The 19,587-nt window shown below is 29.5% G+C and overlaps 1 protein-coding gene across 19 annotated transcripts; it reads right to left on the bottom strand.

Annotated features, from left to right (window-relative positions):
* Positions 1–3,014: 3,014 nt before the first annotated feature.
* Positions 3,015–11,715, bottom strand: LOC107866883. 19 transcript variants are annotated; one of them, XR_007054772.1, is made up of 4 exons: positions 10,976–11,715; positions 5,109–5,169; positions 3,545–4,454; positions 3,015–3,342 (listed from the first exon to the last, which is right to left on the bottom strand). XR_007054772.1 is itself a non-coding variant. In XM_016712891.2 (3 exons), the coding sequence occupies exons 2-3, from the start codon at positions 3,815–3,817 to the stop codon at positions 3,138–3,140; spliced, it is 450 nt and encodes a 149-aa protein (XP_016568377.2). In that variant the 5' UTR covers positions 3,818–5,108; positions 10,976–11,436; the 3' UTR covers positions 3,015–3,137. The 19 variants fall into 19 exon arrangements, 4 of the variants coding, with proteins under 4 accessions (XP_016568377.2, XP_016568376.2, XP_047267315.1 ...); XR_007054771.1 differs by having other exon boundaries at positions 5,109–5,164; positions 10,976–11,714; XR_007054776.1 differs by having other exon boundaries at positions 3,015–3,314; positions 5,109–5,197; positions 10,976–11,703.
* Between the last annotated feature and the right edge of the window lie 7,872 nt (positions 11,716–19,587).

The following is a 19,587-nucleotide window of genomic DNA, read 5'->3' on the forward strand; positions in this document are numbered from 1 at the left end:
TGAGCTTTATAGCCAGCACGTTACGGCCTTATGCTATCCCGGTTTTAATGAGTGTCTTTTGAGAATGAGCCTAATTCTCATTAGGAAACTGCCTACTTCCACACTCACATAGGTGAAATCCGTCTAGAGTGCTCCTGTAATTTAGCTCCCCACTCATACGAGCTATAGATATTCATTAAGAGTTTAATAAAAAACTCAACCTCACAATCATTACAAGTAAATGCACTCACATCACAGGGAAGGATAAATAAATAGTGTATTTTTCACAACAAGTCATCATGTGATTCGTTTTTCCCATTGAACCTGGTTATAGGATCTCTAATCCCCAGGTTGGGTTTCCTCACATATGACTGATGATTTAATAGGCTTCAATCCCATCCCCCTCGATGTGCTCCAGACCTTTTCTCTTGCTAAGACCTTAGTCAACGGACATAATCAACATTAATGGTACCATTTGTCAAATATGATCTCACATTACTGTGTTTTCTCCATATAGGTTTGGATTTACCGTTGTAATAAAGGTTTTGAATTCTACCAATTGCAGCAGTGCTATCACAATGAATTAATATAGGAGGAATTGATTTTTCAAAATAAGGTATTTGAAATAATAATTTCTCAACCAATTCGCTTCCTCACTAGCTGAAACTAAAGCAATTAGTTCAACCTCCATGGTAGAGTTAGCAATAATTGTTTGTTTTTTAGACTTCCAACAAATAGCATCACCACCCAAAGTAAAAACATAACCAGTAGTGGATAAGGAATCACCTGATAAAGTATTCCAATTCGCATCACAAAAGCCTTCAAGTATAGCAGGATATTTAGTATAGAACAAACCACAATTTTTTGTTCCAATTAAATATCTCATTACTCTGTTTATAGCATGTCAATGTTCATTACCTGACTTGCTAGTAAACCTGCCAAGTACACCTACTGCATATGCAATATCAGGCCTAGTGCAATCAGTCACATATCTCAAACTTCCAATTATGCTAGCATATTCCTTTTGATTTATTACTTCCATTTCATTCTCAACAGGAAACAGGTGAACGCTAGAATCAAATGGAGTTACAACATGCTTGCAATCAAGAAAATTATATTTTCTCAATATTTTCTCAACATACTGTGACTGGTCAAGAAAAATTCCATCACATGTTCTAGTAATTTTTATTGCTAGAATAAAATTTGTCTCACCAAGATCTTTCATCTAAAAATGGCTTCTAAGAATATTTTTAGTTTCATCAATAATATTCATATTAGAGTCAAAGATCAATAAATCATCAACATATAGGCAAATAATAACATGCGAATTATTTCAAGACTTATGATATATGCACTTATCACACTTATTTGTTTTAAACTCATTTTCAATCATGCAGGAGTCAAACTTTTCATGTCATTGCTTTGGTGCCTGTTTTAAGTCATATAGGAATTTATTAAATTTACATACTTTGCTTTCTTGGTCAGCCTCTACAAAACCTTCGGGTTGTTCCATGTAAATCTCTTCATTTAGGTCTCCATTTTAAAAAGCAGTTTTTACATCCATTTGATGAATTTGTAAATCAAAAATTGCCGCAATATCAACTAAAAGTCTAATGGATGTAATTCTAGTTACCGGTGAAAAAGTATCAAAAAATTTTAGGCCTTCTAATTGTTTAAAACCTTTAGCGACAAGCCTAGCTTTATATTTATCAACAGATCCATCCAATTTTAATTTTTTACGTAAGACTCATTTACATCCAATTGTTGTACAACCAGGTGGTAAATCAACTAGCTTTCAAGTTTTATTGGAAATTAGAGATTCCATTTTATCATTTACAGCCTCTTTCCAGAAAATAGCATCATATGATGACAAAACTTCTTTTAAAGTGAGTGGGTCATTTTCAACGTTAAAAACATAATAATCAGGACCAAAGTCTTTTTCTATTCTAGCTCGTTTACTTCTTTTTAACTTAAAATCGTTATTTTCATTATTATTTAAAATAGAAGTAGAAAAACTAGGTAGTGATAAAATATTTTCTTTAGTTTCATGATCCCCACTATTTTTAGAATCAAAAGGGAATTTATCTTCATGAAAAATTGCATCACCTGATTCTATTATCACGCTATCTTCAAGATTAAAAAATCTATAGGCTGTACTGTTTGAAGCATAACCAAGAAAAGCACAAGTAGTAACTTTCTCACTCAATTTAGAGATTTTAGGATCCACTAACCTTACATAGGCTAAGTAACCCCAAACTCTTAGATATCCCAGATTTGGCTTATAACCTTTCCACAATTCAAAAGTTGTTAATTTAATCTTTTTATGAGGCACAAGATTCAACACATAACAAGCAGTCAAAAGAGCTTCACCCCAAAAACTTAAAGGTGCACAAGATTCAATTAACATGGCATTAGTTAATTCAATCAAAGTTCTATTCTTCCTTTCCTCTATACCGTTAGATGCAGGAGAATAAGGAGGAGGAGTTTCATGAATTATACCCAATGATCTTACAAAAGAATTAAACTCAAGTGACTCATATTCACGGCCTCTATCACTTCTAATTCTTTTTATTTTTTTAATAAACTGATTTTCAACTTCATGGAGAAAAATTTTAAAATTCTCAAATGCATCACTTCTATTTTTCATTAAGTAAACATATGTAAACTTAGAAAAATCATCAATAAAAGTGATAAAATATCTATTTCCTCCATGAGTTAAAATTTCACCAAGTTCAAAAATATCAGTGTGAATTAATTCTAATAAATCAGTTTTTCTTTCAACACGGAAGTGAGGTCTTTTTGTGATTTTAGTTTTACTACAAGCTTCACATTTTTTAAAATTCTTTTTGATCATTGGAATTAATCCTAAACTATTCATGATTTCCACATAACGTTCATTTATATGACACAAACGAGCATGCCAAAAATTAGTAGAAGAAAGCATATAAACAGAAGTAGATGTTTTATGCATTTCAACATTTAATTTGAACATGCCATCCACAAAAATATTATTTTTCACAATTATATACTGGTCAGATCCAATAATCTGTTTGAAGTTCGCTTTATTAAGAAGAAAACTAGACATCAAGTTTTTTCTCATGGAAGGAGTACAAAGTACATTTTTTAAGATTAATACCCTTCCAAAAGTAAATCTCAACTCAACATTCCCCATTCCAAGTGCTTGACTTATGTGTGAATCTCCAAGCACTTTTAAACCAGTCTTTGTTATAACAGACATGACGGTTTGCACCAGATTCAGTCCACCATCCATCAACATTCACCACCATGTTTATGTCTGTAATCACTGCCACAAAAGGTTCTTCGGTAACGTTTGCCTGAGGTGTAGACGCACGTTTTCAGTATCTACAAAATTGAGCAATATGTCCACTTTTGTCACAGACAAAGCACGGTCCTTTTTCATGTACATGTTGATTTTTTCTTGGTTATTTCCACCATTATAATTATTGGGATGCCTACCATTATTTTTCTTGAATTTTTTCTTCTTAGGCTTCAACGCAGTATTTTTATTAGGTTCAGGGATAGCATTACTTGAAGTTAAATTTACCTTCGGTATGATGTTGTTCTCTTCTGTTTGCATAAGTGCGTCTTGGCTCCTTGCTTCTTCTTCCATGCGGATTCTCATTATCAAAGTCTCAAGAGAAGTTTTCTTTTGTTTGTGAGGCATAGTTTTTTGAAACTCCTTCCACGAAGGTGGAAGTTTATCAATTATGCCACAAACAATAAGGTTATCTCCAATTTTGACTTCTTCAGACCTGAGCTCGCCAACGATCATTATAAAGTCTTGAACTTGGTCTACTACTGATTTGTTGTCCACCATTTGAAAACGAAAAAATCTGCTAGCTTCATATTTTTTGCTCCCGCCTCCTCAGTGTCATATTTACTCTACAATGCTTTCCAAATTTTCTTTGCACTAGAGTAAGTTCTATCATAATAATCATAAAAATTATCAGACAGACAATTTAGTAAATAATACCGATACTTATAGGAGTCACCGTCATATTTTTCAATTTTCTCTTGAAGAGAAATAAGTTCATCGTCGGTCATTTTAGAATAATCTTCTTTATTTGGGTTCTTCTCCGTTAACACATAGGAGACATGGAGAAACTTAAGTAGAAAAGAACTTTACCCTTTCACCTTTTAAAGTGGGTATCGTTGAACCGAAATGGCTTGTTCAGATCTCCCAGCTTGACATCCGCGGAATTTTCAGTTGTTGCCATCCTTTGAATTCTCCTTAAAATTGTTGGTGATATTACAATAAAGTTACAATAATATTACAATAAATATTACAGTGATTACAACTGCAAATTACAAATGAATAAAAAAATATATTTCTTCTTCTATGGATGAGGTGCGAATATCTCGCTCTCTTTAAGGAGATTCAAGCCCACTGCGATAATTATTTCTCCGATCCAGCAGTAACACACTTTGACCTGTCCCCTCCAGGATACAATAGCCTATACACAATAACTCAATACTCTGAATTAGAATTGAGTTCAAAGCTCTCACAAAATTAACACCTCCCTCCAACTAATAAACTCTCTTTTAAATTAGTTTTGCTAGTTTTTTCTTTCTCTGCACTACTTAATTTTTCTCTCTATATTCTTTTCTATAGTGTTTTTGTATAGCTCCCTTTTTGAAATGATATTTCTTGAATTATTTGTAGAGAGAACAAGAAATATTTAAAAAGTATCAACATTCTTTTATTGATTTTCAAAAGTTTGCACCTTTTGAATTTCAAACGTTGGTTTTAGTTAGCATAACAATTTTGAAAACATGTTTCCCATGGTACATTGTAAGAAAATGAAATGGGAATGGACCCGATAATGGTAATCATAAATATTTTTTTACATTAATAAAAATATTTTTGACATTAATAATAATAATATTAAAATGTCATTTATCCACAACCTCGCTTCACAGCCTTCAGGCAGTACTCCAAATTCATTGAAACCCTCGGTCTTCTCCTTTGCCTTCTATTGTGAAGATATATACTCCAAATTCATTTTAACTCCTTTCTTCATTTTCTCTCAAACAAGGATTCATCTCGCACGCTCCACAAGAAATGAATGAAGGAAAAAATAAATTTTATACAATCATGCTCCATGTACCTGAAAATGTTTAGATTTTGGAATATGAATCTTCCTCTACGCCTTCCCTGCAATTCCTTTCCTTATCCAGAAATAAATGCAAAATTCCACTAAATAAACAATAAAAGAAATTAAAGTAGAAGAAATCAGACGACAAAATCTAGAAAAGTAAATCTAGAGGTATATCACTACAACAAGTACACGTGTTTGTTTAACTATCCTATGTTTTTTTGTACTACTTTTGTTGCTTTTTGTACAATTTAAATTACTTGCAGTGTTCGTTCCACCAACTGCCACTAGGAATTGGAATAATAAAAAGGGTAAAATAACAAATCTATAATTTATATCTATAGTATAATGTGTGATCATTATGTTTTCGTCATTATTCATGACTTGTATTTACATAGTTATGTTCTATAGAAATAAAAAAATTATAATATATAAAACATAAAATATAAGAAAAAATAAAAAGGAAACTAAAAATAAAAAAAGTACAACTCGAGACAAGATATAGAAGAGTGTAAAATAAAAAGGAAAAAAATAGAGGAAAATAGAAAGAAACAAAAAATAGAAATCAAAAGGAAACGAAGGAAAAATAAAAAAGAAAAAAAAAGTCTATAAATTGTAATTTTGAAAAGGTAGGCTAGACCAATCCCATTTTTCTGAAATATAAGTTATCTTCTACATACATCATAAAAAAAATACATCTCATTCATAAAATAAGTCCTTCATTATCTGACATGGTTAAGTTTTAAAATAACTAGTTAAATTATCCGTGCTTCGCGCGGTTTTAATAATACAAATAGTTTATTAAATAATATTTACATAGATTTTTATATGAAAAGAATATATAAAATAAAAAAATACAAAAAAAAAATAATTACACCAACTCAACCACTTTTAAAAATAATAGACGTACAATTCATAAATTAAATATATTAACAACATTAAATCATCTAATTTAGAAGGTGAAGAGAAAAATATTTATTCTTGAAATTATAATGATTAAAAATAAATCAAATAATACACTATTTCTCAAATTTAAAAGAAAGAAAAAAATAAAAAAATAAAAATAAAGATTTCTTTTTTATGTATATAATTTTCTTAAAATAAATCAGATAACTACGCTATTTTTTTAAAATTAAAAAGAAATGGACAAAACATAAATGATTCTTTTTGTGTATATAAAATTTTTCATAATTACCTTATGTTTATAAAATTTTTAGAATTAATTACCTCATTTTCCTCCCTTGCCTCCATGCATGTTCTTTTATTTTTCTCAAATTTTATGTCACGCATATTTATTGATAGTCCTAAAACTTAATCATAACTAAGGCCAAATAACGAATATATTTTAGTTATTAAAATTTATTTATCTATCGGTGGATGTTGGTTGCTTTGTATTGTTTACATGTGATTAATGAAAATAAGCTAGACACCTAAAAAATCAATTATAAATTAAGAAACTTAATTAATAATTCATAAATTTTCAACTACAAATTATTCATTTGAACATAAAGGAATTATAGACTTAAAAATTGAACTTAAGAGGCATCATATATAGATATAGAAATAAGACAATACACATATTATTATATTTTTAATCATTAATTAAAAAATAAAAAGAAAGATACAATCAATGCATGATTGTCCAAGCTCTTGCCGATATCCATTTCCACAAGCCTTTAACCATTTAATAGTATCTTTTTTTTTTTTTCAAGTGAAATAAAAAAAAATATCATGGTGAGAATGAAGGATAACCTTCGGCAAAAATCGAATGCAATAAAATATATGAACCTCTATAGAATGAAAAACGAAATGAATACATTAATGCCTCGGTATGTACTTTCATAAGCCTAAAAAAATTAATTATAAATTAAGAAACTTAATTAATAATTAGGAAATTTTCAACTACAAAGTTATTCATTTAACCAAAAGAAATTATAGACTTAAAAGTTGAACTTAAGAGGCATCATATATAATTATAAAAATAAGACGATACACATATTATTATATTTTTAATCATTAGTTGAAAAATAAAAAGAAAGTTGAAATCAAATGTTTGAGCTCTTGTCGATATCCACTTTCACAAGTCTTTCACCATGTAAGAGTATCTTCTTCTTTTTTAAGTGAAATGAAACATAAACATCATAGTGAAAATGAAGAATCCCCTGGGGTAAAATCGCATGAAATAAAACATATGAAATTCTATAGAAAGAAAAATGAAATGAATACATAAATGTCTCGATATCTACTTCCACAAGCCCATCACCATTCAAAAGTCGTCTTCTTCTTTTCAAAACAAACAAAAGCATGAATATAATAATGAAAATGAAGGGTGACCTTGGATAGCATCTCATGAAACAAAAATATGAATTTATATACATAAAAATAAAGGAAAATCATAAGGTATCATTAACTTTTTTATTAAATATTTAGGGGTTATAAATACAAACTCATGAATAGCTTGAGAGTTACAAATATCATTTGTAGACATTAAATAGATGAGTTACCTCAAATATTTTTTTACTTTTATTACATACTCCCTTCGTGCCATTTTACTCGTCCCAAATTGGGATAACACAACAATTAAGAAAAATAATAAATAATATGACTAGTTTACCATAGTATCCTTATTAAGTGATGTTTACATTTTAATTTAAAGAAAAAGTAATTAATGCAAAGAGTAAAACATGGAAAATTTTTTTTGTCTTGTCTTGATAAGTAAAAAAGGACAAGTAAAATGGGACACTAGATTAGAAAATTTGGGACGGGTAAATGGGACGAAGGGAGTAATTAATAGAGTTTAAATATGGTGACTTTTGACTTTTGATTTTTCTTTAAACACACAAATATTTAAAATAAGGAGAAAACTCAACAAATATCCAAAAAAAACCACAAAAAAAGATAAATAGGTTTGGAGGCTTCTAAAATATGCCATATAGGATTGACTATTGACCTAGGCCTTCTTCTCCATAGTTATAGCATTTACACTTGCTTGTAGGTTTCTTTTTGAAATACCTACGTTTTTTATAGTATGTTTTTCTTGGTATGTAATTTTTCTTTGAAATGTTTTTTCTTTTAATTAATCCTTTGTTTTTTCTTTTCCTTTTTAAAGAATTTCTGTCATGACATCCTCATTGAGATGCTGCTTCTGTGTCCTCACAGGAGATTTGAGTATCAATTCTATTAGCCTTTCTTTGCATGTTATGTAGCATACAAAGCTGACTAAGTCTTTGGTTAAGGAAGGTAATTCTTTTTCCTAAAGAGTCGTCAGTTTGATCCTCTTTAGCGTATTCTCTTCTAAAATAACTAGCCCAATATTCTGGTAATTTTTGAAAATATTTATCCATATATGGGGTTAGATTTTTATTGCTATCAAACAACTGGTAGTAGTAAGTTTCAAATTCGCAAGTATATTCCTGAATATACTTCATCTTACAACTTTGAAGTTTCTCTAGCCATTCAGCTGCTAGTAGCCCTTGTTTCTCTTTTTCTTTAGAGATGTTTGATTGACTTCCTAAGAATTCAGCTCCTATGTATCTTACTAAGTGATTTGTTCCCTCTCGCGTTGATTTTTCAAAATCTGCGATTACTTCTGTTCTGAAGACCTTTTCAGTTTCTACAGATACCTTTCTAAACCAATTGTCTACTTTTCCTGTAAAGGTATTTGTAGCTATTAAATATTTCTCTTCCCTGCTGTAATTATTTCGTTTTCCTAGTATAAAAAATAGTTCTAGATTTTTTGCCCATAAATCTAAAAATTCTTTGGGTTCTCTTTTACAATCTAAATCAAGGAATTGAGCTGCTCCAGCATCACCTATCAGTAACCTATTTGGCATGAATTTTGCTTTAGAATTTATATGGTATTGACTATTATAGTCTTTCCATTTTTTGGACCTTGGTAAGAAACTACTTCTTCTTACTGGTTCATCAACTGTGCTTTCTTCTTCTTTAGGGGTTTTAAAGGTTCCTTGCGGTCCTCTTGTATCCCCTTTGTTTGTATACACATGATAATTTCGATCATTTAGATCAAGCTCTTCTAGAGCATAGACTAATTTGTCGAGCTCATTCATTTTCTGTTTCAGTAAGATCTTCGATATTTGTTTTTGAAGTACAAGCTTCTTCCTTTTCGTTAAAAGTTGTCGAACTTTCTTCTAATTTTTTTAAATCTTCTCTATGTCTTTTTTCTAAAAACTTAGAAATAATTTTTTCATCTAGACTTCCTTGTTGATAACTTCCTTTATTTGAAATTCTTGATGTAAAAATTTTATTTCTAATTTTCTTTCTTAATTCTTTATTAAAGGTTTCAGTTTTTTCAATAAGTTTACTCATACTGGTTGGTGCATTATTTTTAAGAGTTTTTATTTCGTCTTCTATTAGATTTATTTTTAGGCTTATATGCTTCTGTATAGATAAAGGATCATCTAACTTGTTTAGAACTCTTTCCATAAATTCTTTATCATTCATTATTAAACAAATTATTTTCTAGTTTAAATTCTAGATGCTAGATTTCTTGTTCTAGTTCGAAAATAATTTTCTTTTGATGAAACAAAGAATTTTTGCAGACTCCTGCAAATTGATTATAAGCATATCTTTCCTTTCGGATGATAAGTTCTTGTTTTAATTCCGATATTAATTTTAAGGCTTGTTTTTTATTCATATTGTTTATTATCCTAAAGTACTTGTAATTTTACAGATTTTTATATAATATTTTAATCTACTTGTACTGTAGGTAATATCTAGTTCTATATTTTTAATTTCTCTTATTAGCAAATCTTGTTCTTTTAACATATCGCTAATGATCATCCAGTTATTGCTTTTTGCTATGATAATTTTTAACCAAGCTAAGCTTCCTTTATGATATTTTAATATCTCTTTAAGTTCTCTTCTGTGATTAATTTCGTTGTCTAACCAACTTTGTCTTAATCTAATTCTTCTTATATATTCTAGAGGCATATTTTATTTGATATCTAGATTTTAAATGAATTACTGATTTTGCTCTAAACTAGAGATCAAAGTGATTAAATAATCCAATCTATGTGGATCATGTTTTGTTATCATAAGCTGTTTGTATTCTGGGTAAAAACTATTTAGGTCTGTTTTAATTTTTCCAAAAATCATTCTATTTTTGAATGGTTTTCTCATTGAAATTGTTTAGTAACTAGGCTCTGATACCAATAAAAGGGTGCTGTTTTAAAAATAGGGTGTTCAAGTGGAATATTTAGACAATCAGTCAGTGTAATAACCATCATCATATTCATAAGGCCAATAATCATTATAATCAGAGTATGACCAATAATCATCTTCATCAGAATCTTTATAAGAATAATTATGAATAGACCATTGTTCTTGAACCATATGATCTATGATTTTATCTAGGATCCTTTCCTGTAAATCTTTATTCAATTTTATCACTTTTAAAATAGTGATAAGTGTTTTTTTTCGTCTAAGAAATTAGTATAATAACTCATTAAGCTGTATATAGGGTTGTATTTATTATTCTATTTTTATATCTTTTTAACAGAGTATACTGTCCTAATACCAAATTATGATTTTTATTTAGAGCTGCTGCTATTAATACTCTTAATCTATTTCTTTGAGCGTTATTTAAATAGTTTTTTAACCTATGTATTCTTTGTGAATAATTTTTAAATTTTTATTTGCTTGTTAAGTCTTCTGATATTCATTTTGACATCCCAATATCAATTGTGATATTCTTTTAATAAAGGTTGTACTACTTTCATAATGATATGTTAAACATCATTGATTAAAATTTCCTATAGGTACTTGATAATAATTAGTATGTAAGATAGTATAAAGTGAATATGAAAATTAATTTTTCTCATGTTAATAAGTTAAATAAATGACAGAGTTTATACGAATACCTTTCGACTTTCCTTTATGTTGGTTCTATCAGCACCTCAGTGCTTCTCCTTCCGACTATAAAGAACTATCTTAGCCTATTGCGACTCACTGTCTTTAGCTACTGTTTTGTTCTTCCTCCGTTAAGGCCGAAGATCGCAACCTTCATTTGTTACCAACATAAACGATTGACAAGAGATATAAGAACAAACTTTTTTATTCCTTGAACTTATTACAACATAAGAAAAATCTTTAATCAAATTCTCCTTATAATTACATACACATTATTTATTATCTTTCCCAGATGGGAGAGATGTTACTCACTCATTTAATAAGAGACCTAGAAATTTTCTAAAAAAGAACATTTTGCAGAAAATTTTTCGTGTCTCCTACTGATTTCTATCTCTCCTTTTATAGATACAAGGAGGGTAGATTACAATAGTTATTTGTTCTAGGGGCATCCCTTTACAAGTTTTTATTTCTCTCTTTGGTCCCTTATCAAGATAAGATAAGGAATAAGATAAGATTTTCTTTTTTTTTGATTGGTTCTCCTTTTGGACCGTGGGGTCCAGCTTCTGATGCTTTACATCTTTTCTTCTTTTGTCATTTAATGCCGACAATTTTGACTCTATTCTTTTTGCTTTACATCTTTTCTTCTGTAGAACAGCTGTAATTGTCTTCAATTAGACACGAATGAGTTTCAAATTTCGTGATCTTGTCTTTGAAGACCGCTGATTTTGATTTTCCTTTTGCCATTAGCATCCAATATGTATCCCTATTTAGGACTTTGTAATTTTTCTCGTATTTATGTTTAAGGATATGATACAGTGCTTTCATTCCTAATGCTCGTTTGATTTGAATCTATTTTTTACTGAAATAAGGAATTTTTTCAACTCCTGTGGCGTTGATATTAAAATTCCTTAATTTTTTCACTGTTATGTAATTAACAGTGGAAAAATAAACTTGATCATCTTGAGATTCCATGGCTATGCTATAGAATCTGCAATAAATTATTTCTTCTTTTGCGAAGTTTTTGATCGAACTATACAAATGTATAGGTAATCCTTCTAGTTCAGATAAATCCGGTTTGGAGTATACCCGATCTAAATAGCCAAATTCAAATAGTTTGGCTGTGAATTCAGATGATCGTCCTGGAAATATAGAAATCCTTGGATATAAACTCTTGTTTTCAAGAACTTCAAAAGTTTCTCCGCAATTTTCTGGGATATTGTAGATTCTCCTTGTGAAAGTAAGATATTCTTCTTTCTCTGGATGAATTTTTCCTACCTGAAAAACACCAAACTTTTTTCAAGAGGGGTTAGTTTTTTTTTCTGATGGTTCAAATATTTTTTCAGCATCTGCTGATTTTATAATTTCAGAGAATTTTCTCTAAGTGTTTGCTCGGCTTTTGGTTTTATCCGAAGATTCAATCGTCCGCATATCCGAGCTTATCGTCGAGATATTCTTGGCACTATGTGCTAGTGGGACATCTCTTGCCACTTTGTTGTTAGGGAATTTTCCCTGTATCCGGCGTTTAACTTCGTCTGAAGACTCTGCTTTTGGCATATCCGGTCTTACCATCGAGATGTTTTTGGCACTATGTGCTAGTGGGACATCTCTTGCCACTTTATTACCCTTGGATCTGGTATCTAAATATTCACAGAGTAGCTGGAACTCTGCCATATTATCTGCTTATTCTGTGTTGAGCCTGCTTAGCTCAAATTGTAATTTCCTTGTTTCTTCACTTAAAGTTACCAATTCATCTCTGAATTTGAACATGTTGCTCTTTTCATTTATGGCATCGTTGATGTCATTCATCTTTTGTCATACTCTGTTGGTTAAGGTCTTTGCTCTATCGTCCATACTAAACCTTTTTTGAAAGGAAATCTGCAAAAATATTATCAAAATCTTTAATATTTTCAGCTTTAAAAGTATAAAATGACAATATTACCTGCCATCTATGTAATCTTCTGTATTGTGATTCTGAAGGTAGCTTATTAAATATCAATCCTGATATTTGAGTATTATCTGTTCTAACCACAAATGATTTAGGTAAAAGAAATGCTGAAAACTTTCTTATTCCTTTATCCACAGCTAGTAACTCCTTTTCATTAGTAGAATAATTAACTTCAGCTTCACTAAATGTTCCACTGGTGTATCTACAAATTTCATTTAAGTCTGTTTGCAATAATGCTCCCCAATGATAATCAGAAGCATCTGTTTGTAAAACTAAATTATCTTCTGGTTCTGGTAGTCTCAATTTTGGTAGTTTAAAGCATTCTTCTTTTAATTTTTGAACACATAAAGTATGCTCATTTGTCCATCCTAATCGATTTGACTTTCGGATGAGTTTTTGCAAAGGATTTCTTTTCTTTGAAAGATCTGGAATAAATGCTCCTGCATAATTAAGACAACCAAGAAATCTTTGTATTTCTTGTTTTAGTGTTAGTTTATCAGGAAATTCTGTTATTTTCTTTGAAATATGAGCTTGTAGCTCTATTCCATTTTTTGAAATTATCATTCCTAAGAATTCTATTTCATTTTTGTTTATTTCTGCCTTTTTTTTGGCTCAGAATAATTTCATTTTTAACACAAATATTTAAAAATTCTTTCAAATGTTTTAAATGTTCCTGATAGTTTTCTGAACAGACTAAAATATCATCTATATAAACGATCAGAAAATTTTTATCAGAAAATATTTTATCCATTTTTCGTTGAAATATTTGTGGTGTATTTTTCAATTCAAATGGCATTACTAACCATTCATAATGATCATTAAGAGTAATAAATGCTGTTAGAGGGACTGATTCCTTTGATAGCTTAATTTTCCAAAACCCACTTTTACAATCAAATTTTGAAAAGTAGTTTTTCCCTTTGGCAAGGTTAATTAGATTCTTTTTGTTTGGAATAAAGTATCCATCAAAAACACAATTTTTATTTAGTTCTTTATAGTTTATGACCATTCGAGCTTTTCCTCATTTTTGTTCTGCATGGTTTCTTACCATAAAGGCGGGACTGATGTGAGGGCTTTTACTTCCTCTAATTAATTTAAGATTGAGGAGTTTTTGTATCTGACTTTTAAACTCAGCTTTATCTTCGTCTTTATAAAGCATTGGTTTAACTCTTATAATGACACTAGAGTCTTTGAGAGTTAGAACTGTTTTTTCATGACCATTGTTCCATTTTTCTAATGGATTTTCTCCATAAGAAGCTTGTAATTCTTGTTTTATTTTCTCAAGATTGAGACATTTACAAGAATAATTTTTGGGTTTATCTAAAAATTTTCTTTTAAAGGTGTCTCCTTCTTTTATTAAAACATAAGGATTATGTCTTTTTGGAATTTTTATGAAATGATTACACGGGGTTTTATGACATTACTATTGTTATTGATTTCCCAATTTTTTATTAAAAAGAATTTTGCTAAGCAAGTTTTCGATCCATTATCTATTTGACAACAAGAGGTTAGTTTTGTTTCGTAGGTGGTAAATTCTACGAATACCGATACACTAAAAGAACTTTCTTTTCGCATTTAAATTTTTGGGATAAAACAGGTTTTATCTCCTAAGGTTATTTGAATTCCTTCTTTCTGGACATTATATTGATCTAAACTATTTAGGAATGTTCCTCCTAAAATTATATTATAATCATTTTCATGATTACTAATATAACAAGGGACTTCTGTTCTGATTATTCCTAGTATTGGTAGTTTTACCATTTTTGAACATTCAAAGTTGTTTCCTTCAAATGTTTTGTAAATGTAAGGCTTACCTTCATAGCTAATTAATCCGTCTAAGATACTTTCCTTGACGTGATTTGCCGATGATCCTGACTTTATCAAGATTGTTTGTTTATTCCAGTCACTGCCATTAAAGAATCTACCTGAAACTTCCGTAACGTAGTTAGGATTTTCAATATGAAATCTTCTGGAATTACCTTTGTGAATGAAATTTCTCCCATATTCTATCGAGAGTCTTGGATTTGAAGCTGAGGTGCTTCCTATTTCTATATCTTTTCTCTTTCTATATCTTTTCTCACTTGAATTTCATATTCGTAGGAATATTTGGTTGTTGCATTTCAGCTTCTATTATTTTTGCTATACTTGTACATTCTTGGTCGATTTCGACTAAGCTTTTATTTTTATAGATGTTTTGATAGTTTGAATTGGTGACCGTATACAGTGCCTGATAATATATGCTCATAATATGATTACTTGATTTGAATAAATCTTTTCTTTTTACTTGAAAATGTAAACTCAAGGCTTCGTTAAATTTTTTATCTTTTAGAGATATACAATACCTGGGATAGTAAGTGAATAGTAATTTGGTGTAAGCCAAATTTCCTTCAACAATACCTAAATTCTCTTCTCTGGTATTAATAAATCTTTCATCTTAAAGGTTTATTATTATGGGACAGTCTATTCTTTCTTTAAAAGTGGATTTAACCATTATTTGGATTCCTCCAAGATAAACATAATTCATCTTTTTTCTATTTCTTTCTAGGATTTTTCTCAGGATTTGATCTATCATGGGTTTTGTTAAAAAGTTAAGTTTATGCTGTCCAGTGGTTTGAGTGACTTCTATTACCTTTTCAATTTCTTGATATTCATGATAGGAAATTTTACTTCTTGAAAAAGTTCTTTGTAGTTTATTGAATATACTATCTTCTGTTCGAAGATTAAATTTTAATCCTTGGATTTTTCTTAGTAATTCTCCATCAAATGCTGCTTTTAATGCGTAACCACGTTGGTCTTCTTCAAATTCTACAACCTGAGTTGATTCTTCAAGATTTTTTATTTCTTGATTCATTCTTCTGAATCAGTACCAGATTCTGAAATTCTTCATAGATTTCTTCATAACAATCATTACTTTGTATAGACGAAATTGACTCCAAATCTGACTCAATTCCTTTACTATCCATTTTGGATATTTTCACCTTTTTCTTATATATATATATATATATATATATATTTTGATTACCTTACACGATTATTTTTTAGTTTTATGATCTTTTTTAGTTGGATCCTGATATACAAATATTATACACAAGATGTATAGCCAGTACACGATTCTTTCTAACTTGATTGATTTTTCAAACACTCTCGCACTTGATTGACTATTTTTGCGGCTGATATGATTATATCATTCTTAAAGAGATTTGTTGAATACAGTCATCAAGTGTTTGATATAACGTCTATGAAAGAATCTGCTTCGTATAATACAGTGATTGATGTGTACGTAAATATGGAATGCTTGATGTTACTTGTTGTTTGTTTGAATTTATGCCGAAAGAAACGAGGACTTTGATTTCTTGAAATGCGATGCTTAATGGGTATGTTAAGTTGGATCGATGGTTTGATATTGTTTGATTTCTTAGTTGTATTATTGATGTATCAATATATAAATTTCTTTGTTGTGTCAGTGAATTTGTATACATTTAGTAGATATTTGGCCATGAAATTTAAAACTTTTTGAAGTTGAAGCTGGAATTGGAGTTGGAGTTGTGTTTGATCATGTCTTTCTGAATTTTTTTTTAGACTTTTGGAAAAACTTTTTTTTAAATATAATTTTATGTCCTCGGTATTTTAAAAGTATAAATTACATAACTACCAACCCTTTTAGAAGTAACGATACTCTTTCCCACTTTTTAATTACTTTACTCTCTCTCCCTATTAATATACATAACATAACCGACATATACATAGCATTCTGTATATATGTTGGGATTTTTGTAATATGTTTAGGGAGTTGGGATTTTTTGTAATATTGAAAACATAAGTTGTGTATTTGTGTAATTTTTAGTTTTTAAAATTATCAAAATCACCCATCTTAACTAATTTCCTACAAGATGCAATCAAATGTGAGAGGAGATAATAATGTTGCTTTTGTTATTGGTGTTGCATAAAGAATCGCAAGAATAGATGGATTCAGGTCCCGTTGTATCATTTTGAGGAAGAAGAAAAAAAATTAAAATTGCTTTCAATTTTGAGGTTCTTATTGAAGGAAGTACGAAAAAGTGGATAATGTAATAGCTAGGCATTTAAGCCCAATTGTTGATTGAAATTAATACGGTGCTTTTGTAAAAGTAAAAAATATGAGGTCATTTGTAACAATAAATAAAGCTGAAATTGATGTTGGGAAAAGGTGAGTTAAAAAATAATTTAAAATTGAATTTAGAATTCTCATGGCAAAGCACCCCATTCATAAAGTGAGATAATTTTTTGAAAAAAAAAAACTGAAACTTTTTATGGCCAAACGAGTTTTATATATTTTGAAATTGCATATTTATACATATAAAATGTATTTTGGATATGTATATGTCTTATGTTTACATTTGTATTCTGAATATGAGGTGTTTTCATACATTATATTAATTTTCTGTGTACTTGTCCTTAATTATATGTAATTGTACGAACATATGTATTCTGTGTACTCATGTCAATAACTATATATACATGTCCTTAAATTTATATCATGTATACTCATTTGATTAACTATACATGCACGTTCTTAAATATTCTTAATGTATTTTGTATGTGTATTATATATACCTTTTTTTGATAACCAATGTTAATTTATCATTAGTCAACAATACTTACAATCTAAAGAGCCCTCTTATTCTTATACCCTGCTAAGGGTATTAAGCAGTATGAGCATCCAATGAACAATGTAAATTACAATATTTCTGCCAAAAATACTTATACCTGTGTGCTCTTTTTGTATTGCTAAAAAACTCTATTCTTTCTACTATCTCTCATGTAATCTGTCCAACTGTTTCTGAGTGTTCAATATGCACTTGTCTGAATTGTTGTCAATTCCTTATCTTCCAAATTTAATAGGTCATTCCTCCACATAACGTAGCTACAACTTCTTTCTGGAATCTCTTTCAATGTTTCTTTTTAATTCTCTCCAGTGTATACTTCAAATCTTCCATTGGTAGTTGCATGTTTGCCCATCTCTAATCGCCATTTTTTTCCTAACTAACATTCAGTTTAAGTTTGAAGATTCTTGTAAACTAAAATGCATTGTATAGGCTTTGAAGGTAATTAAGATTTTATTTTTTGATGTTAGTTGTTACTATTTCTATTTTATAAGTATTTTCTTATTGGTTAAATCGAAAACCGAACCGTTAAGGATCAAAAATCAATAAACCGAAATCGATAAGAAAATATCTTATTGGTTGGTTATTGATTTTACATATTTAAAAACCAAAAACCGATAAACCGAACCGACCTCACGAATGCACACCCCTACTTGTATGACTAGCTATTTATAAATACATAAAGCCTTAATATTCAAAGGCCTTAATATGCAATATTTTTTTGTTTTCATTTTGTATACATACACATTTAATTATTTCATGTATACAATTGTACGTTATATATATTAGTTTAGGATACGTGTGTGACACGTGTATCAAGTTAATTAAGATTAATTGTATATTAAAAAATTAATTGTTTTAATAAATGATGTAAAATATTGACTAATTTGCAGTGTTCATAAGCTCCTCCTTATTTTAAATATTTTTAGTTTTAAATTCTATACAAGTAGCATTACTTGGAGAAAAATCCTTTCGTAAAAGAAAATATATTAGGAATAATTTCAAATATATACAAAAGATAATTAGTTTACAACACATATTTTATTTATCAACTAATTATCTTTAAAAAAAAAATCATGTTTTAGCCATGCATGGATCACGCTAAATGGTGAAAATTTCACGGCTAAATGACTGAATTTTTTGTACTTAATGATTTTATTAATCACCAAAAAAAATTGTATATAACTTCTTGAGTTGTATGTGGAACATTGCGATATTGTATAAATAATGTGTAAACATGTACCGATATGTATAAATGATGTATGATCGGCATGCATATATAATGTATAAATAATTATGTAGTACATATATAACGTATCTATGTTGTATAAATGGATATTAATATTATATAAATAGTTATTGTAGTTATATAATGTGTCGCTATCATATAAATGGTATACATATAACATATAACTATGTATAGGAAACATCATTCATTTGTTGCAAACTAAAACACCATTATACTCGTCAACTTCTTTTAACTCCTCTTTTCTCTCCATTTCTCTTCTCACACCCTCACCCACTCACAAAGGCCGCCCATTGCACGCACACCACCAGCCACCGCTCTTCTTTCCTTCACTCATCCCTTCTCTCCACTTCTCCTCCCACACCCACACGATTTCACGCACAAAACAAAATCAAATCAAATATAGGTGAGAATTGTTTTATAAAATTTATATGGCTACACGTAAGTAATACTACATTGAAATTGAATATATGAATCATGAAATAGGTTATTTTGCCCACTCGTCTAATCTCTTGGACTACTCTTATTATCAAAGTTACTGGTAGGTGTACTGGAGTTGAAACGACCAATGTATTCATATTCTAGTCATTCCGTATAAATATTATTTGTCTAGTAGCTCACCAAAATATTCATAGATTGTGTTGGCACCTCATGCCTATTATTCAAAATATCCATTAAAGCCTTCAAAAGGGGATAGAACCTAGAGGGTTAGGTCCGATATCACCTCAGGATTTCGGATGCTTGCACCAGAGCGACTTGGTAATACTTTACTTTCAAGTGATTCAAAGTTCT

The sequence above is a fragment of the Capsicum annuum genome, chromosome 4 (genome assembly GCF_002878395.1).
Source record: "Capsicum annuum cultivar UCD-10X-F1 chromosome 4, UCD10Xv1.1, whole genome shotgun sequence".
NCBI lineage: Eukaryota > Viridiplantae > Streptophyta > Magnoliopsida > Solanales > Solanaceae > Capsicum > Capsicum annuum.